Source organism: Sebastes umbrosus, chromosome 9 (genome assembly GCF_015220745.1).
Source record: "Sebastes umbrosus isolate fSebUmb1 chromosome 9, fSebUmb1.pri, whole genome shotgun sequence".
In the NCBI taxonomy this organism is placed as follows: Eukaryota; Metazoa; Chordata; class Actinopteri; order Perciformes; family Sebastidae; genus Sebastes; species Sebastes umbrosus.
Genome location: NC_051277.1, coordinates 8,580,896 through 8,604,502, shown reverse-complemented (window position 1 = coordinate 8,604,502; position 23,607 = coordinate 8,580,896). Strand labels below are relative to the sequence as shown.

The 23,607-nt window shown below is 38.9% G+C and overlaps 1 protein-coding gene across 3 annotated transcripts in view; it reads left to right on the top strand.

The window, feature by feature from the left end:
- lingo2 (leucine rich repeat and Ig domain containing 2) overlaps positions 1-20,422 on the top strand; it is a 244,989-nt gene extending 224,567 nt beyond the window's left edge. For 2 of the 3 annotated variants that reach the window (XM_037780304.1, XM_037780303.1), the window contains exon 5: positions 17,463-20,422. In XM_037780304.1, the coding sequence (XP_037636232.1) occupies positions 17,475-19,316 (1,842 nt within the window). In that variant the 5' untranslated portion in view covers positions 17,463-17,474 and the 3' untranslated portion in view covers positions 19,317-20,422. Of the gene's footprint in view, positions 1-4,581; positions 4,659-17,462 lie in introns of those variants that run through there. The other variant, XM_037780302.1, reaches the window with a different exon arrangement.
- The last annotated feature ends 3,185 nt before the right edge of the window (positions 20,423-23,607 follow it).

The window sequence follows — 23,607 nt, the reverse complement described above, 5'->3', positions numbered from 1 at the left end:
CACCCAAGGGAGCCAACGGAGCAGGAAATGTGTTTCAGTTTACCATAACAATGACAGCCACCTGAGGAAGGCCATTTGTATCAAATGCGAGCTTCAATACTTTGAAACAAAAGTAATTTAATACAGCTGAGGTTTTTTTTTTTTTTTTTACAGTATTGCACTTTTACAAACTTCTCCAATTTGAATATTTCCAAAGTTGCTTGAACTGTGTCTGGTAATCTTATTCCAGTGTTTGTACTTCAGGCAATCTGTAACGGAGAAAGCAATTTAATTAAACTTGAACATGTTTATTTTGATTAAATTCTAGCTACATTGTTTTGCACTGTTTTCACAAGTCAACATTGTTTAAGCAGTGACATTACCTGAGCGCCCACCGGCAACGCAGACACAATCCTGCTCACGCACGTTTGACTGAACGCAGCCTATGGCTATTGCTTTTGACAAGCAGCTCTGACAGATCAGTATTCAAATTCAAAGATCCCTGTTTTCTTTTTCATTTTACTCCCACCACTTGCCAACCCCACATTTTTCCGAATGAGAGGTGTGTGTGAAAGTTACCGGGAGACCACCCAAAAACTCTCCTCATGAATTATTCAGAGTATAAAATGTGAATTTATCATGGTAGGATACGTGATCGTGCATCCATTTATAGAGTGTTTTGTCACTCAAGTGTTGCTTGTTCCTTGAAGGCAATACATGACAACTTACATCAGAGCTGGGGAAAAATAAACTCTGTCAGTCTTTACTGTACTGTGGAGAACACTAAAATGGCTTTATATGTGACGTACATACATGCCCATTCTGAATGTATGTCACTTCTTCAATGCAGCTTGTATTGATGCATTTACATCAGAAAAAATCAGAGATTGGTAGCATCTCATGAATAATTATATACTGTAGATGAGCTTTTCCAGTCAGTAAATTTCTTATTTATTGGGGCTGTCAATCGGTAAAATGTTTAATCGTGATTAATCGCATGATTGTCCATAGTTAATTGCGATTAATCGCACATTTTTTATCTGTTCAAAATGTACCTTAAAGGGATATTTGTTAAGTATTTAATACACTTATCAACATTGGAATGGGCAAATATGCTGCTTTATGCAGATGTATGTATATATTTATTATTGGAAATCAATTAACAACACAAAATAATGACAGATATTGTTCAGAAACCCTCACAGGTACTGCATTTAGCATAAAAAAATATGCTCAAATCATAACATGGCAAACTGCAGCCCAACAGGCAACAACAGCTGTCAGTGTGTCAGTGTGCTGACTTGACTATGACTTGCCCCAAACTGCATGAGATTATCATAAAGTGGGCATGTCTGTAAAGGGGAGACTCGTGGGTACCCATAGAACCCAGTGTTATTTAGCCTCCTTCACGTCAAGCTAGTATGACATGGTTGGTACCAATGGATTCCTTAGGGTTTTGTTTTGTCTCGTTTCTTATGATACCAGTATCTACACTCTGGTTGTGTTAATGCGTTAAAGAAATTAGTGGCCTTAAAATGAATTTGCATTAACACGTTACCGCGTTAACTTACACAGCCTTATTATTTTATTGATTTAATATGTGTCAGATTAAGTCCCAACTTCAGCTCGACTAATACTGGATTTTTGTGTCTGATGCCAATGCAGATATTTGGTATTTAAAAAAATGTGATAACCATATATTGTCTGATAATCTCTGCTTATTCTTTCTTTGTTTTTTTACATAAACACAGACATTTGTAAAAGGATTTTTAGCATGATATGCATTAAGCGATACATTTTAGTTGAATAATGAATTTGTCAATGCTCTCTGGTCGACAAACTCTGTAATGGTGATATCAAATTATCAATCGGGCTCAAGTCGTAATGTGACAGTGGACGAGACAAAACATAAATAAAGGTGACACATGTAAGAACGGGGCTATGCGGGTCAATAGCAAACCATTCTTCAGGCTATTAAAGGTCATGTTTTAATTATATATGGGAATGTATGCTCATCATAACAGGTCTATTTGCTATGTACGTTTGAATATACTCACACATATTACACTGTAAATACTGTCATCATTTCTGAAATCGAATAGCCAACAGGCAATATGTTCCACCATTTATTGCTTAGGCACTTCTCTCCTATTTAGGCTTCTTTATAGCTGCTGAGGAGAAACCAGGAATGGATCATGGGGGTAAATGTGATGGCAAACAATTTCACTGATATTCTAAACATGATGTGAGCTTTAGGAAACATCTCCCACCGTGTTTGAAATGAACGTGAACAGCATGAAGCTCCATAAATGCAATATTGACTGAGGCATTCGAGACAAGAATCAGCAGGACGGTCATTTTGGACATTATCTTTTACCACCTGCTGCATCCTTTATTTTATTTTGTTGCTGCTGTTCTACGATAACTGAATCACGTGACCTGATCAATATCCAATAAGGCTTTGTGATCCTTGCATGGACTATAATCCCATGAGAGGGCCGTATTGGATGGCTGATAACAGCAAACTATAAAAACTGTGAAATCACTCAAACATCTGCTTTGATTTGTCCCCTGAGAGTTCATTAAGCACACTACGATGTGGTGCAACCTGCAATCGCATTAACATTAACACTGTGATACCTCATCGTATCATACCTGAGACTAAGCTGTGTATTGAAGTAACATCAGATCAGAACAGGGAAGTCGAGTGGAGTCAACTGTGTGGCCAATTGTTTGTTTCCCCCTGAGTTTCCTATCTGCATATACAAATAAAAACATCAGAACATCTTCATTGTCTTCTACTATCTACCATGTTTACTACTATAAACTGTACAGCCAAATTGTAATTATAAAGATAGCAGATGACTCCAGCAGATTAGATAACAACATGAAAACTTGAGGTTAAACTTGGAAACAAAAGGCATTATGCTTATTATTATCTCTGCCAGGAGATTATGTATTTGGTCATGTGCGTGTGCATCTCTGTTCCTGTCTGTCTGTCCACGACTTATCTCGCATACTGCTGAACCCATCAGCCTGATATTTTTTGTGCTCATTTATGACTGTATGCTTAAGGACCTCTCATGGTTGCAGTGATTCACACTTTTTGAAAACATATTTCATTGACTGTTTTATACCGTCACTGACTGTTGACTCCTCACTACTCTTAACCGGCTGGTAGGGGCGGCAATGGATCAACAACTGCTTCAGGTTGGACTCTTCTTTGGACTCTTTGAAATCAAACATTACAGCAGTGGTCGTTTAAAACAGGGCTCAAGACTAATGAAGTCCTGTTGTCCCGAGAACGATAATGTGTTCACTATCGCTTAGCAAATGACAAACTCAACCAAGCACTGGTTACAACGGAGCGTGTTTTCTCATGTCGGCAGGAGGACAGCTAGTTAGCTGTTACCTGTTAGCAGCCGCTGGATAGTATCGCTGTTTTTTTTGCAGGTGCAGACAGCTGCATAGATTAAAATGAGAGCATATGTACGTCCAAGTGAAAAATGCATTTGGATAAGCTTGCAGTCTAAATGGGGGGGGGGCAATTTTGTTTTGTATTCATTCAATCACACATTACAGCAGTGGTTGTTGCAGGCACACCTGGTGGAGATCTGGTGCACTTTTCTAGTTTGTAAAAGTAATCTTTTAAAAAGTATACAGTAAATACTCTATTTTATAAAGCATTATGATTTATTTTTGTAGTTTTTAGTAAATTACCCTACATACAGTATATGTATAGGCTGGTAAACAAGTTTAAATACAAGACTGTTCTCAAGATTTAAAAGTAATTCAAAGTCAAATCAATTTAATTTATAGAGCCCAAAAATATATATTTGCCTCAATGAGTTTACAATCTGTACAATGTGCAGTATGACGGCTCTCATCCTTAGATCCTCAATCTGAGAATGAAAAAAAAAAAGCTCTTCCTAGGTGAACACAACATACAATTTATGTTGTATATACACAGTAGACATAAATCAATAAAACTATTATATGGAGGTAAAGAATGACACTGTAAACTGTACTGGAAATCAGTTTGATGGTTAAAAATTGACAAGCACAGATTGTCAATACCAACACTGTATAATCCTTTGAACCTTTGCCGATAATCTTTTTTGTTTCTTAAAGAATAGTGTGAACATACAATAGATCCGTTGGAGTCAGTCAATACACCATTACCTTTCCCCTGACTGCATGAAGCACCATAAATGTGAAATAATCATACATGTGTCTTCAAAGCCTCAATATTTATTTTTTTCTCTCACCTTACATCAGACGATGACTGTAAGAGAGAGAAAAATATGCAAGCAGATATGGAGGGCTGATATTAGGGACTACATAAGGCTACATTGTCTTTTCCGAGGCGCTACAAGCTGCAGAATTGAAAGGAGTTTAATGGCATTGAGCTGCGAGGTCAGAGGCCAGATCTCTTGATTGGGTGAGGAGAGAGAAAACCAAAGAGGAGGGAGAGAGGGGGGAAGACAAAGAGGGAGACACAGAGGAACAAGCACCACACGCGCAGAAAATAATAGCACCAAGAGAATGAGATTTAAAACAAGAAGTTGTGAGTCCATTTTGATTTAGAGGAAGAGATGGAGACATGTCTCGCAGATATTTGTACAAGATTTCCTGCCAAGTGTGCCAAGACACTGTTGGGACGTCACGGAGATGCATGGGTATGTTGGAGCTGCATGTGTTCCTTTTAGCTAATGTCATGAATAATTTCTGTAATTTCTGTGTTGTCTGTAATTTTGGGCAGAAAAATCCTTCTTGCCTAGTGGTCTCTCATGGGTGTGCTGAACACATTGTGTGCAGAATGATGCTTAATACACAAAAGACAACACTGGTTAATGAATAGTTAAAGCTTGTGTATCATGCTCTGAATTAATAGTCATGTTTATATCATTATCTGAGATGTTTGCAGTGTCTCACTGTGATGCTGAAAAGCATCCTCTGAGCTCAGTGCTTGGTTTAAGCTGATGCACTTTTGGCAATAGGAAGCATGATGCTTTCATTATGCTGCAGTAATACTGTTTGTTGTTTTCTGAATTTTTGCTACAGGCATGTACGCAGACAGCAGTACATGTCTTCCTTTATTATGGCGGATTGTTGATATGGTTGCCTTGTTTTGTTTTACCATGCAGCACTGTGTTTTTTGTCTCAGGCTGTATATGGTATATTTAGTTTTTATGGAAATGTTTAGTTGTGAATGTAGGCCAGAATGAGGTGTGTGGGTGGAGGGGTAAAGGGGTTTGCCAACCACCTTTCCCTGTGGTTGAGTCATAGTACCACTCAGACCTGATGTAGGCTGTTCAGACGTGATGGGGTGGGGAGAGTGGGGGGACAAGAAGCGAATTCACAAGAGCTCTCGGGAGCCCACACAGTGTGTTAACGGCTGCTGCAGATGCATTTTAATCAGTCCACACAATTTATCTCACAAGGCTTTTCGGTTCAAAGGCAGAGAGGGAAGAAATTCACTCGAGGTTCTGCTTACCCTTTTAAAAATGCTCTTTAGACGTGAGGCGGAATAAAAATACAGTCTAGGTCAGTGAAACTATAAGAGATCAGTGACAGAATTTTGAGGCAGTCTTGCTGGTTATGCAAGTTTATGATGAAGTAATTAAAGGAAAGAGAAGATTAAGGAAAGGAGACTAAAGGAGCTTCAGCTTTCCTCATTTCCTGTCCTGACTCTTATCCTTTCTTTACCTGTTAACTGGCAGCAGTCTGCCATGACTTAAGGAGCAGTTCTTTAACACCCGCAACGCCCAGGTTCAAGTCTCTTTGTTGGCGTGCGTGCACACACACTGCTGGTTGTACCCATGAGCAAAACACAGCAGCCCTCGCAGCTTCAGGGGTGCTGTTGTGGGCTAATCTCTCTGTGGAGGCAGCAGGTGGAAAAAAGAAAATCCCTCCAGGCATCACTGACTTCTCACTGTGGCATTGCCTGAAATGTGAAATGAAAAATGTCAAACCTGAATCGCGCTGCGTGTTAGTTGTACATTGAAACATCATATATCTTATTGTAGTTAAGTCCCAATCATTGGTGGTTTGTTATTATAACTAATCAATAATATACTTGCATTCATCCATGTGAATGCCTGAAAAATGCTGGTATGACTGGGACTCTGGTCTCCGGTGCAGTTATTGATTTTTGCAGATGAGAGTGGCATAGTGAGCTATATGTTCCATTTACTGTTTGTGTTACAGGATATATGTTACATATGTAGTATAGACATTAGTGGTGGTTGTGGTCCATGTGCAGATGGTGAAAGATCTGCTTTCATCATCTAATACTGCTGGGTAGTATCGTGATTAATGAGTGTGGGGATTTTGCTGTCCGTACTGAGGTGGAATATTAATGTTCTGGGTATTTAAAACAACAGATGTTTATCAGCTGCATGTCATATTAGGGATGATAGAGGTGTCTATGTGGATTGATAACAGGTGAATGTGTACGATTTAAATCAATTATTGTAAATTATAACATTAAGCAGCACAGCTGACAGTAGAACTAATGTTTTTTAGAGCCTGTTCAGAGCTGGATTTTTGAGGCCCATAGTGATAGTGATACTCAAGAGTAAAGACATCTGATAACCATCCATCAGTCGATATCATTTTTTTTACATTAACCCTCATCCTAACAAGCTATTTAACATAAAAGGACTACCGACTGGGCCAGCCAATAATGATATATCTGCAGGGTCATGTTCTAATGTTAGTCCAGTCTTAATCTTTAACAAAGCAAATACCTAATCATTTCAGACAGTTTTGAAAGCATAAACAAAATGTACTGTAAAATACCTGACATGGGATCAGTTAAAAGTCAATACAGATGAGTAGTCTGTCTCTCTTTTATCTTTTAAGAACCAGTCCTATGTTTCATATCTTTAATATATCCTTTGGGCCATTCACATGACTATTTGGACTATTTTTCCCTTGTTAATGTGAGATTGAGTATCTGTCCTGAATGTCCCAGCCATAGTGAAGGAACAGAGACTTCCCACTGGAGAGCAGTCTGACCTGCTTAAGTGGTGCTATAAAGCACAATAACATCACCTCAATATCAATATAAAGGTGCATTAATGTTTATATTGTATGAGTCTAATGGGAATGTTCTCACATAGCCAGACCTATCTACACAGCGCTGTGTCAGCGCTAAAGAAAGGTAAGGGTATAGGGGGGAAAACATGCTCTGGCTTGTTTGTATTTCTTTAAACCAATCACAATTGCCGTGGGCGGCACTAAGCAGAGGATGCAGCGACAGTGCGCTTGTAAAATAGAAATACGTATAACCACAGGCTACATCCGGTGAGTCAGACTAAATGGGAAGAGTGGGTGTCATTTTAACTTAGAAAAATACACTGCAATAAAACTCTTATACACAACACATTGCTCTCTAATGAACTGACAAATTGGTTGATTTCTTTTTTTTCTTTTTCACTTGTCACTTTTGTAAATGTAATGAAACGACAACGCTCTGCTCCCCAGACCGCATTAAGTCCTCTCGTATTGTCTCTGTTGTATTTTTATCCTCATACATTTAATTACCAAGTTTTGTTACCTTTTTTTATTTATTTTTTACAAGCCCCTACTTCTCTCCAAAGTTCGGAATATTTAATAGGTATTAAACAAGAGATTAACTCTCTCCTCTTAGAGGCTTTCCTTGTGGGATGAATGGAGATCCGACTGTTTGATGCAGCCGTTTTGACTCCTTCCCAAACCAAGGGGTTATCAGACGCAGAAAAGAGCAACTGACTCAATCTAGCAAGTTTATCTCTAATTAACACGGATTAATTGAGCTTTGACTTCGCTCCGCAAGCCAAGCAGAAGGGCAATTTGTGCACAGAAGCCTATTATTGCCCCGAGGCTGTTGATCCTCACTGTTAAGGGCTCGAGGTCCCAAAACCCTCGATCATGTGACTACGATCGTGTTGCTCTTGCAGTGTGTTAATGAATTATACAGTCTGTCACTCTGAATCCAAATTATGAAAACAGCTGTGAAAATTACCAACAATATTTCTTATTCTACTGCTTCTACCGTGACAAGTACCGCCGTCTTCTCCTGTGAATTATTTGTGTTTGGAAAAATTGATGGGGGCTGAGTTGTGTAATGGTATCCAGGTCACATCCTGACGAGGCGTTCTGTTGCATGAGAAGTCAGATTGGCAGTGGTTTATTAAAGAAGTACAGTGTCATTTTGCATGTTGGCAGGCTCACCTTAAAGCCTCGCTGCCCTTTACAAAGATCCTCTCAATAATGGATAGGCCAAAGAACATCGCGGTCTCTTCCCTCTCATTATGATCCCATTTGATTACTCGCCGATGCTCTTTTGAAAAGGTGGGTTGATTGCGCACTCTGACTGTGAACTAACCTGCAAGTTAATAACATCTTTCCTCCAGGGTGGCATCATTATAAGATATAAGCCTCATTAAAACAAAATGATGATTTAATAACTTTCCCTTACAATGACCCTTATGAGGATGTACTGTTATTTTGTAGTTATCCGGGAAATTAAGACATCAAACACTGTGATTGCAGGTCCACTGCTGTTTCCAGAAAGCAAGAAATTAACCATCACTTGACCGCAAAAACTTTGCCCAGCAGAGATGATTATATACCGTGTAGTGCTTACACTTACAATGCAGAAGTCTGTGCGCATGTCAAAGTGGTGTTTTTTCTCTGACTTGAATGGATTTTAGGAATACTGTGGTTTTTTTTAACCTTCCTTTTTTGCACTTTCTGAAAGAGTCGCCTTTATTATTCCTTCGTCATTATAACCAATTACAGTACGATGAGTCGGACCCATAGACGGGAGGGCAGCCATGTCAGATGCTAATGTACAAGAGAGCTTGCTGTATAACTGCTGCACCCAGTATGTAGCACATTCTCTCCCTGCATGATTACACATAATGTTGCTTTCATTACGGCTTTATTCCTCACACATCCCCCGTTCCACTGTGGCTTTGCCCGAGCTTTGAAAGTTAATTTTCCTCCTTTTCCCTGCCTCTCGAAGTGGCTCTTCCTCCAGAGCCGTCTTCCAAGTCAAAATATCAAAATTTGACGCTTTGATTATGCTTTTTAAGGGGTGTCGATAATTGCCGGGTAAAGAAAGCAACTGTCTCCCACCATCCACCATAAATGCGGGGAGGCTTTTCTGTGTGAAGAGGAATCACATTATGTGCAATGATCAGTGCCTGGGGGCCACATCAAACACAGTCTGAAAACCTTTCCAGAGGAGATAGAGGCAGGCCAATTTCACAAGTGGCTTTTTATTGGTTGATTGCACAGAGGCCAAGTTGTTATCTAAATCCTCAAACTACTTGGGCAAAATAAGAAGTGCCTTGTGAGCGTTCAGGGTGTGAAAAGTTACCCCTCAGATGAAAGCCAAAGCAAAATGTTTACAACCAATAGTTTGCCAGGATTACGGCTTAAGAGACTAAACAGAATGCAGCGGTTACAAAGTCGACCAGTGACAAACAGTGTCATTGCTAGTGCGGAAAAAAACGTATTATGCCAACTTTGATTTTCATGTTTTCACTTGAACTGACAGCTTATATAATCCTTTAACGGATGAACTGGTTTCATGCCCCTACAGCCCGCATTCAAACAAACTCAAAACACATGACTTTTTTTTTAAAAAGTACTTAAAGAGTGCCAATAAGTCAAATGCAGTTTAACTATGGTTTCAAGACACACTTGCATCAGATCATATTAAGTCAGACTTTAAACCCTCCGTTGCAGTCTAACAAGCAGACCTCCTGTAAAGTGAGGTCTACCATTGAGTGATTTAATTCATCATTTTGCATAATTATATCTACTCTGTATTGGAGCTGTTGGGGTAATTAGTTGGTAAATAATTTGAAATCAAACATGGATAGTGGGTGTCCACTCTGCCCGGCAGGGGGAGAGACACTGATGAGCAAACTGACCCATGATTGCTTGATTCAATTTGCTCCAATTAAAATTACCATGTTTCTGTGGAGTTCCTGGCTGCTGTAATTCAGAGGAGCTTACAGGGAAAATCACGCTTACTGTAAGACCGCGGCTGTATTCTGTATGTACTGTATCTAAAATCACCATAGCTATATATTCATCTGGTAACACTTTATTGTAACCATCATTTATAAATGGTAAATGTATAGCTAATTAAGCTTAGTTAAGAGTTATTTTACTGTTAGCAAACATGGTAATGTTTACTAATCACTAGTAATGCTATAATTGATGTTGTTTTAACAGCTTATTGTTGCACACATATCATTTGATAAACTATATATATAAGTATTTGTTAATGATTAAAAAATTATTTGTAAACCTTTAAGAAATTGTTTGTAAAACATCTATAAACACTACATAGATATTTGTAAAACTTTGTTAATGGTTATGTTTTTTTAAGGCATCTATAAACATTGTTTAGATGGCTACTATAAAGTTGCAACTGATAATTATAATACCTCGTTAAATGGTTAATAAATACTTAGTAAACCATTTATAAACATTATTTAGATAGATAGCTAATACTTTATCAATGGTTAATAATTGGTTTATGGTCCATCTGTCTATGTAATGTTCATAGATGTTTTACAAATGATTTCTTAAAGGTTTACAAACCATTTGGAAATCACTAACAAATAATAATGTGTGCTACAATAAACTGTATTCATTAATTAGTAATTATCGTTGCTTATCAGCTATGATACAATATATCATGTATGAATTAATTATTTCATATTACACAAACTGATGATACAATAACAGAAATGATAGTATTATTAATAATTAGTAAACATCATTAATTATCATTTAATTGTTTGTTAACAGTAAAATAACTATTAACTAACTTTAATTAACTGTCAATTTACCATTTATAAATGATGGATATTATAAGGTGTTACCATACATCCGTATTGCTGTTATTCTGTGTGCATGAATGCATGTATACTGTAAAAATGCAGTTAAGCTAAAGGCTGCAGCAGGATGTGAGCTCAAACTTGAGATCTTTATGGTTGATATTTCCCATAAAAGAGAATCAATGAATAAATAAATGTCAGACTTTCCTTTGTAAACAAGTTTCATGTCCAGACTGCTTCAGCATGAGATCACTATCTGTGGACTGCATTGTCACAACATTTTAGTGTTGTTTTATTGTTTTCAAAATCGATCTTAAACACTTAGTACTTTTGTTTTTGTCATAAAGGACCTTTACAAGTAAACAAACCATTATTTTTTTCTTTTTTTTAACAGTTGTGATATTTACTGTGTTGCTTTCTTAGCTGTATTATTGCAAACACTTAAATGAGCCATAACCACAGTAATTTATCACCCTTTTAAAACGGAAATGTTACTGACTTAACCTTTAAATTTCACAATCACTTGTTTGTCACATGCTATTATCACCACCTTGCATACTGTAGGGTCTAAATGTTTATCTTAAACAAATGTGTGTTATAATATATGTTCCTATTTTGGAAACTCTGCACAAATATCATCATTCTGCACAGTGAAGCTCAAACAGCCACGTAAAGTAACAATAAGAAAAACACATTTTTGATAATGATGAATTGTTGTCTAAGGAATGTGTGACACAAAATAGTACGTATCATTTATGGGAGGTACACACACAGGAAGAAGGTGAAAGAGTCATAGTGAGGTTGTGCGAAAGAAAGATAGCGAGACAGAGATTCAGCAATGACCCTGGGGAAGATATCAGTCGCCTGCCTGGGGAGCGATTGCAATCTCCTGTATACAGTAGCTCCACTCTCACCTCTCAAATTCTGTCTGATAAATCCTCTTGTAGTGTTCACTCACCTAGACACCAAGTCAAGAGTGTAGAGGTCAAAGCTACCCAAAGCTACAATAGTCTGATAAAAGATGGAGAAAATAAACCTGAAATTAGAAAACGTTTTTTTTTTTTTGTTAGTGGCATCATGACTAACAGAGCATCCACGGATGTGTTTTGCCACTAAAGACAGACGTCATCCCTACTCATCCTCTCGCTAGTTAGCCCCGGGCTGTGTTGAAAAGTAAAGAGCGGCATCATGGGATGGAAGTGCCCTGCATGTTTTCAGCGATTCACATGGAGATGAGTTTGTGATGAGGGATAGAAAACTGCATGCATATTAAAAATGAGCTAAGACAAATATGTTCTCATATCTTCGTCATAGCGGAGGAGCGAATCCTAATTTAATAGTCTGGAGTGTTATGTAAGTTTGAGATTCATATTGGGCCACTTGTGTACATATGCTCGGGATGATGGCATTGCGCTGGCGACCTCAGCACCCCTGCGAAACGGCTGTTCAGTGATTTATGCTGAGTCAGACACCATTAGCTGTTATCCTCCCCCTCTCAGGATCCAACCCTGCACTAATGTGGGTCAGGGGCCACATTATGGAAACACCTTCACTGTGCAGTCTTATCTCACTGTGCATTGCAGGATTTCTGCCGTCACAGGACTGTTACCTGAATGTCACTGGAAGTTTCCAGAATATTGAGATAAAATGGAGATGTTGGGGGGAAAATTGTGAAAAAAAAAGGTCAATATTTTGATATTCATTGTATTCCAGGAGCTGCTTCTGACAAAGTTCAGAACTTGGTAGAGTTGACTTTGTAAAGTTATTTTTTAAAGCTTGGGGAGGTAACATTGGAAAAACCAGCAAGAGTCCACTAGATTAACAAAAATGATCCAACCAAAAAACCCAGAGTTTCCAACTCTTTTCCAATGAAAGTAGCTAGCAGCACTAGCTCCACACGTCCCTAAATCTAGCAAGAAAGTCGCCAAGTCGGCAACACCGACAGCCCGTCCTTTCAGGCCTCCCTCCAAAGCCACTCCCCCAAAATTATCATTACAAACATGGCTATTGTTAGTATCATTTAAAAAATCATGATGCTATTACCATTACCAGTACCCTTAAAGTGATACCAATACCAGTAGAGTACTTCATTCGATACCCATCATGTGAATGGAACCGCAGGCCACAGCGGTCATACAGCAGTTACCGCTGATAATGCCGTCCCCCCATCCACGATTGTGGGACCGTATTGTTGCTGAACCGTATCGGCCACCATCAGGTTCCCCTCCAAGTTAAAGGTTAGCTCTGTCAGCCCTTGTTGCCGTTGTTCGCGCTGTTAGCACCGTTAGTTGCTAGCCGTTGGCTCAGACATCTCCGTGTTCAGAGTTGCGTGCAGGGGGGCAATTCCGGCTGTATGGGTTGCAGCTGCTGCAGCAGTGAGCCAATCACACGTCGCAGTAAATCGAAGGACGCTTGCAGTGATTGGCTGAGAGCAAAACAGTCATCTTTTTTTAGATCTGGGTACAAAAAGGATTGATTGCAGGTATCGTTTGACTGGAGAAGTTTCCAACCTATTTGGTACTGGGTTGTTTTGGTCGATACCTTAAAGATATTGAGTATCAATACCCAGCCCCTAGTACACACAGCTGTCAAGCTAGCAGCTTGTCGGAGACTACGGTAAGATGCAATGAGTCCATGGGCAGAGTACGCGCTGGTAGACGAGCTTGTGTTTCAAAAATACCTACTCACCCTAGCTTTAGCTGACTTGTGTGAGAGATGTTTCATTTTGTGTTGTGGCTGTAATGTACTACAGTCTACTGAGGTCTCTCTTTGTAGAGATACTGGTTGTCTTTGATTCTTCTATCTGAGGGGTGAACATCAATGAACAAAGCATTGTTTTCGTCAGAAGAATGTATTCTTTCTGCTACCACACTCTGACGTTAATGGCACATTGTCTACATTGTGCCATTTATCCATATTAATAAGAGATGTTTACAGAAATGCGAGCTACACTGCTAAAAGGATTTTTCTTTCAAGGCCGAAAAGCCTTGGTAAAATCAAAAGTATTTCTGTTATAGAAAGTGTTATTTTTTTCTTGTATAACTATTGAAAACGTTAGGGCACAAAATGTACCATCCTTTGTTTTGTCTTTTCTTTTCAAGGGCACAAGCAGCACACAAGGTACATTCATTACATGTTGTTCACAGTCAAATTATCAGGGACGTATCAGACAATTGAAAAATAAGCAATGCACCCAGCAGTGAGATACACACACACACAATTATCCACCAAACATGAGCAGATAGTTGGCATTTTATTTGCAGAAGTTGCCCCGGAGCAGCTGCCTAATTCTGTGCAGTATTTGCTCCTGTATGGGACACACTTGAGCTGGTGCTACTGATGATGCACTTGCATTATGGTTCTCTCATTCAGCAGTGCCCAGGTGAGGGGGTCACATCACTGGCTCACTCTTACTCTGATTACACTCTGTTACAAAGGCACCCAATCATTATACTGATTAGACACCCTCTTAGTAAACCATCCAATCTTATGGTGCTGCAATTCATGTGGACAATGTGTGTGTGTGTGTGTGTGTGTGTGTGTGCGTAAGGGGGTTATTATGTGGGAGGAATCTGCAGAGGGACACAAGAAAATCTCCTTTACAGAGATGTGTTACATTTTTTTCAATACCTGAGTACACTGAAGATAAGTATGGTTCATTTTGGGTTAACACAGACCACTGTATCAACCTTTTCATTGCCATTCTGTTGCTAGAGCAACAGCTTTGGTCCAAGTTTACTTCCTGTCAGCTACTGCATTTAACGAACGTTGCAACAGGAAATTAATATTTATGTTGACAAATATGCTCGAGCGCTCGTTGACGTAGTTATGTCATTAAATAGAGCTGGGAACTGGCTAACGGTATTTTTAAGACGGAACGGAACATGGTGAAACAAAAACATATGATTGGTTGACGCTTCATTGCGTCATTGGAGCGCTGAAAGAAGTTCAACTGTATTTGTAGCGCGTCAAGCAGCGACAAGTGTCGGCCGTCGGTTTGTAGTTTCACGTCACCGGCTTCCATTGAAAATGACTTGTAGCCAGTTGATGTGTCGCTCGTAGTGTGAACACAACATAATTATCTATGTCAAGGTTTGGTACTTAACAGTTTTAAATACTTTGATACTAAAGACACAATTTGTTAAGACCTTAAAGAATATTAATCCAGCCCTTCAAAATGTAATGCAGAAATCTTTGAAAATCAAAATAAAGGACATTCTCCCATATTGGTTCATAAAATGAAAGACCGCATTAACCAAAGCAATAACCGAAGCAATAACAGAGGTGTTTTGTGAAAACAGGCTCAGGCAATTAGGACGTTAGCATAAATGTTGAGCATAATATGGAAAGGCACTGCTTTCAATGCGGCGAGTAAGGATTTGCATTACCAATAAACTGCATCAGAAAGCTGTTGAACACTTAAACGGGCCAAGTCAGCAGCACTAGAGAGCCAGCCATATGGTGCCCACTAACCATAGCAATGAAGCTTTATAGCAAAGGGAAAGTAAAGACACCGAAAAGGAAAAACCTGCCAACACATGATATAGAAATGCCATGAATACATACAAATATTTTGTAGAAAAAACACATTAAACACAATGACACACATGAATACTGTAGAAAATCTGTGCATCACCATCAAGATACTTTATAACAGCATTTTTTAAGATCACATCAATGTGGTGCCTGCATTTTGGTAGAAAACAATGTTTTGAATTGGAATTGTAAATGCGTGAAAACGGTCGTATATCTGGTTTTATTGTTTGCATTGTTGCACTTCATTTGTGTGACTTTGAGCTTCAGATTTTCCTCATTTTGGCCATTTTGAGTTGCTTTCTTAGGTTTATATAATGTTTCTCTTTAGATGGGTATGCCATCATATTATCTATGTACCACAATCTGTTAGCATATTAAAAGCCTGGGGAGAAATTCAGATTATTCTTCTCCTGGTTTAAATTTAGCACAGCCCATGACACACCAAATGGGGCAGGGATGGTTTGCAATCTTTGCAACCTCTCACTCGGTCTGTTTGTGGCAAGCTGTGCATTCAGTTCATATATCTGCTCATCTTAACGGTCTTATGTGATGTATATAGGCAGGTGCTTGTGTGATGTACGAATATGAGAAAAATCAGCATAGCAAATAGATTTAAAAAGGAGCGGGTTGTGTTTTAACCCTCTAAAGCCTGATACATTAAATAACTGTATTTTTTAGATTGAGGTGTTTGTCAAACCATTTGCCGGAATAGAAAAAAATATTATTCGGTTTGAATTTGCATATATATATATATATATATATATATATATATACATATATATATATTTGATACTGTATATACATGTACAAAAAAGCTATATATTTCTCATCTAATTTATGTATACACATAGATCAGTTACAATGGAGTGGACCTATCACTTCTTTTCCGGTATTTTTTACTGTAAAAAGTAGTAGAGTAAAAAGTAGAAATAAGAATTCCCTTTTTGTTAGTTTTTGCTGCATAATGATGTTTGCTTGTGCTTAAACACACTGTACTGTAGCAGTCACCCTGCACAAACACAGACTTGTTTTTATAAAGTGGATGTTGAAATGGATCAAGAGTGAAACATTGGCATGAAAATGGAGTAAATGTATTGATTTTTCTCTCATTTTTAAATTACTTACGAGGTGACATATCCATCAGGCTGACTTTCTTTTGCCATTAGATTTATTTGAATGGATATGGAGCAATTACCTGAATAATTGATTTTGTACATCCACCTTTTGTTTGCATAATGTTTGAATCAGTTTTTCTAAATTGGATTTGAAAATATCCAAAGTGAGACCTTTGTTTATTGGCTTGTGCGACCTTTGCGGCAATGCTTGTAATCAAAATCATAATATTCTTCTAACATTGAATGATGCCCTCCAACGGTGTTTTCTTGTTGATTGAGTTTGGTCACACTTGTCCATGAACTGCATAAAGAGCCAAGTATTTTGTTGATGATTGATTTCTTTCATTCTGCCAATTTAGCATGTTTGGAAATTGTTTCTTCTGGGAGATAATAATTTCAGACGGAGAATATGCAACATGTTTATTCAGAGTCACCCTGATCTGTTTTTTTATGGCTTAGATTTGCAGTAAACACTATTAAACCTATCTGAAGGGATACAAAGGGCTGCACAAGCTGCACTTTTTATTCTTTTAACAGTTAATTGGATTTTGGTGAAAATCAAAATAAGTACCAACGCTCACCAGGGAAGCCTTTTAACCAGCACTGTTGTGCCTTGATCAGTGTCCCGTGAGTGAGAGGAAAACAAAGACAGCAGACATATTCAACTGGAAAAAGCAAAAGAAAGATTTTCATTTCATTTAATTCAAACACTAAGAGATGCCCAACCAAAATATGGAGTCCAGTCCTGTACTTGAATAAGTAACTAGATGGGAAGAGGAAGGCAGGATGGGATATTTGTGTGCAGCGAAGTCTATCCAATTTGTTGTTACACTATACATTACTAATAAAGGCACCTGAGGCTATTTTTCTATAAACCAGTCCTGCCATATTATGTGTTATATTAACTAATTCACAGCCAACACGAGGTCCATCCTGAGTGACTAACCTCTGTCTTTCTCTCTTTGTTCTCTCCTTCTTGCAGAACCGTGACAGAATGGTCGACTGTATGAGCAAAGTCATGCTGCACACGGTCGTCTCATGCTGGCAACCATTCCTGGGACTGGCCCTCGTGGCTGTCTTTGTGGGTTCCACCCTGGGATGTCCCTCGCGCTGCGAGTGTTCAGCGCAGACCAAGGCAGTTGTCTGTCACCGCAAGCGCATGCCCAGCATCCCGGACGGCATCCCGACCGAGACCAGGATCCTGGATCTGAGTAAGAACAAACTAACAATGATCAACCCTGATGACTTTTTTGCCTTTCCTGGGCTTGAGGAACTTGACCTCAGTGGAAATATTATCAGTTATGTTGAGCCTGGAGCTTTTAACGCCCTGTTTACCATGCACTCGCTCAGTCTCAAGAGCAATCGTATCAAGCTCATTCCTCTGGGCGTTTTCACAGGCTTAACAAATCTTACCCAACTGGATATAAGTGACAACAAGATCGTCATCCTACTGGATTATATGTTCCAGGATTTGCACAATCTGAAGTTTTTGGAAGTGGGTGACAATGATCTGGTTTACATTTCTCACCGTGCATTCAGTGGACTTTTAAGCCTGGAGATGCTGACCTTAGAAAGGTGCAACCTTACCGTTGTACCCACTGAGGCCCTTTCCCACCTGCATAACCTGGTCAGCCTCCATCTACGATACCTCAGCATCAGCACTTTGCATCCTTACTCATTCAAAAAGCTGTTCCGGCTGCGGCATTTAGAAATTGATAATTGGCCTTCACTAGACCATGTCCCAGCCAATACCCTGCATGGCCTCAACCTGACCGCTCTGTTCATAACCAACACCAACCTGTCCTCCCTACCTTACCAAGCCCTGAAGCACCTGCCCTACCTGACACACCTCAACCTGTCCTTCAACCGCATCCGGCACATTGAAGGGGGGATGCTGATGGAACTGGTTCGGCTTCAAGAGCTCCATCTGTTTGGAGCTCAGCTGACCACCATTGAACCATATGCCTTCCAGGGCCTACGGGGGCTCAAAGTCCTCAATGTCTCTCACAACCGACTGGATACACTGGAGAAGGGTGTTTTTCAGTCTCCCGAGGCTCTGGAGGTTCTTCTGATTGACAACAACCCCTTGGTGTGCGACTGTCGTCTCATGTGGATCCTACAGAAAAGGCACTCCATCTTCTTTGGGGAATCTCAGCCCGAGTGCAGCACACCTGAAGGTATTCGTGGCAAGCCTTTTAAAGAGTTTAAGGAGTCTCTCCTCTCTTATTACGTGACGTGTACCAAGCCAAAAATTCGTGAGAATAAAACACAAACGATCACTGTGGATGAGGGCCAGCAGGCGATGTTGCGCTGCAGTGCTGAAGGAACACCGAGGCCCCTTGTGTCCTGGTTGTCCCCACATCGACGAGTTCTGACGAGTAGGAGCCATGGTAGAGTTACCGTCCACATTAATGGTACACTGGAGATCAAATCAGCAGAGGTGCAAGACGGCGGAGTGTACCTTTGCCTTGCCTCCAACAGTGCTGGGAATGACACCCGGATGACTTCATTGGCGGTGAAAAGTCTGGGATCACTGTATGCTAACAGGACCCAGTACTACACAGATCCCAGCAACACCACTGCCAACGGGACGGCCAGTGTGACCCTCGGTTTGGACCTAAAGACTATTTTAGTGTCAACTGCTATGGGTTGTTTCACATTCCTGGGAGTGGTCTTGTTTTGTTTCCTGCTCCTTTTCGTTTGGAGCAGAGGGAAAGGAAAACATAAAAACAACATAGATGTTGAATATGTGCCTCGGTCAAAGTCTAACGGCACTAACGTTGACTCGGCAGAGGGACAAGCTGGTCCTCGTCGTTTTAACATGAAAATGATGTGACTTCTTTTATAGATCCAAGATTCTGGATTGTGGAAATGCCCAAAGTACAATGTATTTTTTTGAAAATCAGACTACTGAACTTCCCACTGCTGCAGGAAGAGTGGTAGTGAAAATGTTTGGGGCATCATAACAAGATGAACAGTACCTTAAATCACTGGATCTTGACATAAAGCTTGGATACCATGTTTCAAATACCGAAAGTCGTAGTAGGACATCCTCTTACGTAATCGTCACCTTCTTCAACATGGATGAGGAGTGAAAACTGTTGCCGCTATGGGGACCAGAAAGGAATAGGTGTCATTTATCAGCTTTTTGAAGTTTATATGCCCAAAAAAAGACGGCTTCAGTTTTGGGTTGGATCTACAGACTTGGCTGAACCGTGTACAGTACAAATTTGTATCTAAGCTATTAACCTACTTTGTTTAGTCTTGCGCCATGCTTATTCACTGAACAAATCAATGAAACAGACCATAATTTCCTATGTTCAATACTTTGCATATGTGTACCTAATGCTTCATTATGTACATGTATGTACATATTCATTCAAAAGAACTATTCATAGCAATATTCATGGGATGCATTAGCCAAAATTGATATACCCGATATGTTCAGCAAGAACATTCTTCAGACTTTTGAAGTTTCCATGGATTCAGGAAGGGCTTCTATGAGTGATTATCTGTCCCTGCTCCCCCAATTGACTCCTAGATAGGAATAAATATATATTATTTATCAATGAAAAAAAAGAAGAAAAAAGATTTTATTTATGAAAAATGTTGAGCATTTTACAAAAATCAGTCCTCAAACACTGTTCAGGATCTAACTCTTGGATCATCATAAACGGTGACCCAGTATTGGTCGAAGTACCTACATGAACCACCTTTTTGTCCTATTTTTGTCTCTTTTTATTACTTTAACTGTACCTTTGCTGGTTGGCAAAATACATGTGTCAATTTTACTACAGTGACATTTGCATAATTTTCCCCAGTAGGAAATTTGGACTTTGTTGTGGTAGTTCCTCATTTTGTTGTTGAATCATTTAGATTGTGAAAACTTCAAAGTAAAAGTTAAAAAAAAATGTATGTGAAATAAATGAAGATGTATTTGTACCAATGAGTCTGACTAAATGACTAATACATAATGAATGCTTCTTTTCTTCAGCCTCTCTGATGGACATCACAGTTTGAGTATTGAGTAAACAAAGTTATTCTATTAACATTGCAACAATGACATAAGGAATTTGCACTTTATGAATCTTAATCTTTAAGTTTACAGAAACACTGTTATTACTTACATATACCGTACTTAAAGGTCGTCTATACAATATCCAGAGCATTAATACAGCACCAAACAACTATTTGCTATGTAAAGATATAGAGGAGTAATGTCTACCTGAGCAGAGAATGAAGTCACTCTCCCTCTGTGTGTGTTGTAATCAGAACTTCTCTGTGCTTTGTTTACATAGCCAGCCGCTCGTGCCTTTTTAGTGCATGTTTGTGCATGTGAACGTTCCCCACTGACTAGCTCACGGCCGCTGCTCTGCACTGCTCCCATACGGCGAATACAGCTGATATCGCCGTCCCAACCGATGGTGCCATTGTGGAAGCGTAGCACCCACCCCCTGGTTCCCCCTCAGGTAAACACACCCTCAGGTTAGCTCTGTCATCACTGTTGCCGTTGTATCCACTGTTAGCACTGTTTGCACTGTTACCACCATTAGCTGAGCCGTCGCCATGTTGAGAGCCGTGCAGAGGCAAATGCTCCCAATCTTGCATTCAGCACCTTTAAAAATGCCAATACATTAAAAGATTATAACATGGCACAGTGATGCACAGCTGTAATGCTTCACTATACATGTTCATTCACTTTGATAACAGTAATGTGTTAGAAAATTGTGTGTAAGTATTGCTAAACGTTAATATCATGAGTTAATAATTTGGACAATTTCATTACAGTACATAATGTACATAGTAAATGACCAAACATTTCGTACTAAGCCTATGGTTGTCATAGGTAACAGCTCCAGTAAAACTGCATCTTATGCTACAAAAATGAATGTTACCCAAGAAACCAAAAAATTGTTCTGATGTATGCTTTAATCAGTGACCACAAACTATGGCGAACCACCGACTAATATTTCTGACTTGAATTGTTAAATTGCTGACATCATATTCAGTGCATTACTCATAATTAAATTACAGTTTTCGCAAAAAAAAAATACATTGAAAATTGACTTAAAAATATTGTTCATATACAGTATACTTTAGAATTTTTTTCCTATTCAGTTTCTTAAACATAAACTATTTTCTCTAAAGTAGTGTGTGAAACAATCAAGGAAATTTACACTCTGAAACAACATGAGTTGTCTGGTCATTGTAGTGTTACATTTTGAAAAGAAGATGGCCGAACACTGAGCTCCAGTTTTTAACGATGTCACCACTGATTGTAGATTGCCAATTGATGCTATATGTATGCATATGGCTGTAGATATTTAACGTCCACTAAAAACCTGATGATTCTGTGGGGAAAAGCACTTCTTTTGCAATTTTCTTTTTAATTTAAGAGAAAATTGAGATGATGGAGATTTCCTGTGGGCAATTACCCATTTAAGAAAATTTTATTTTTAAGAAAATATCCCAATATTTCTCAAAATATGCATAATCTTGGTGGCCTGCTGACGTAGATGATAAATTATATGCACATCACGTAGGTGCTATCGGAACAGCGTCAATAAGAAAAAAGTTAATGTCTGCCACAAATATTTATGAACAATTCAATAAAGTACAAACTGTAGAAAAAGTCCATTAACGGTAGTACAAAAGCCATACTTCTAAATAACAGACATTTGTGTTATTTATAAACATTGTCATATTCATCATCACATATATCAGTAACTACATGTTCAAAACTATTGCATTAAGTTGGAGGAAAAAAGGAAAGAAGAAATCTTGAATACATGTACAGAAATTGGGTCTAAAAAAGTTATCTGGATCAAATCACAATAAGGAAAAGAAGATAAACTGCCACTGCTGCTGTAGACCTTCATTACCTGCACTGTTTCTTGTAAAGTGCAGTATATACACTGCTCTACATCAACTGCTGATTAACGAATTATGATCCAAAGACATAGTGTTAATGTATACATTAAGAAATACTTGCTAAATGACTGATGATGATAGACAGTAATTGTTTTCTACTGACATTAACAACTGACTGTACTTGTATGACACATCAGAAATGATTGGCTTCTTTTTTCACTTTTCTTTTCCATGCATCTCTTGTGCTGTCCCTCATTTGTGCAGTCTCATTAAGAGCCACAGAGTATCTTTGGTTTATAAGCCTGCAGTCCCCTGGGCTGCTTCAGAAAATCGGAGCACCAAATGCAACATCTCTTCTAAAAATAGGGGGGAAAAAGAAACAAGGTTAACTTTATAGGTCAGCGCTGCCCACGTCCAGAGCGTTCATTTAGTCAAATTACATGAAAAATGTTTTTCTTTGCCGAACCTGTGAGAACGACTTTGCATTCCTCGTACAAATGAGGCCCCTAAAGTAGTGCCTCCTGTCTTTCTTCTCGTATAATGAGGTCTTTGGTTGCACTCATACACAAAGGGTACATTAAAGTGTAGTGTCCCACTAAAAGAGATATTCTCTACTTTTCTTCTCAACAGATCTAAATTGCAGCCTTTTATCTAAAATGATTTGAGAGACTCGGCATCCATCTTTATGGGAACACACGTTTACGTGCACACTTATCTAAAATCATTTACAGTCATTTTTTACATCGCCAACATGTTTCTATGGTAACCCAGATATGTTTCAAAAGAAATCTGACAGCTGGAATAGACCGTCATTATTCTGAGTACTGAGGTGTGTACAAAAGGTGTTGGACGTTTGAGTCTGTGTAAGTTGTGTTTCCATGGTGACGTTCAGAATAATCATTTTGTGTTATGCAGACCTCTTTGTACTAATTGACATTTTGATGGGACTAGTGCATTTAGATTGCATATGAAAAGCTGTTAGCGCTGCGTGGCTGTTTGTCCCCCTCTTATCAGTTATTGACTGATCTGACCACTCTTTATTTTCAGACTAATTAGTGAGGATAATTTTGCAAAACAGATGGGAGTCTCTCAGCCTAGAATGAGTAATGCAGTTTCTACTGAAATAGAACAATTCTTGGCTCAAGCTGCACAGAAAAAAATGACTTTCAAAAAGACAGACACATCACTATCAATCAATGAAATAGATCATTTATACTTCAGTCGTTAAAAGTGAAGATGACTTACAGTTTCTGAAA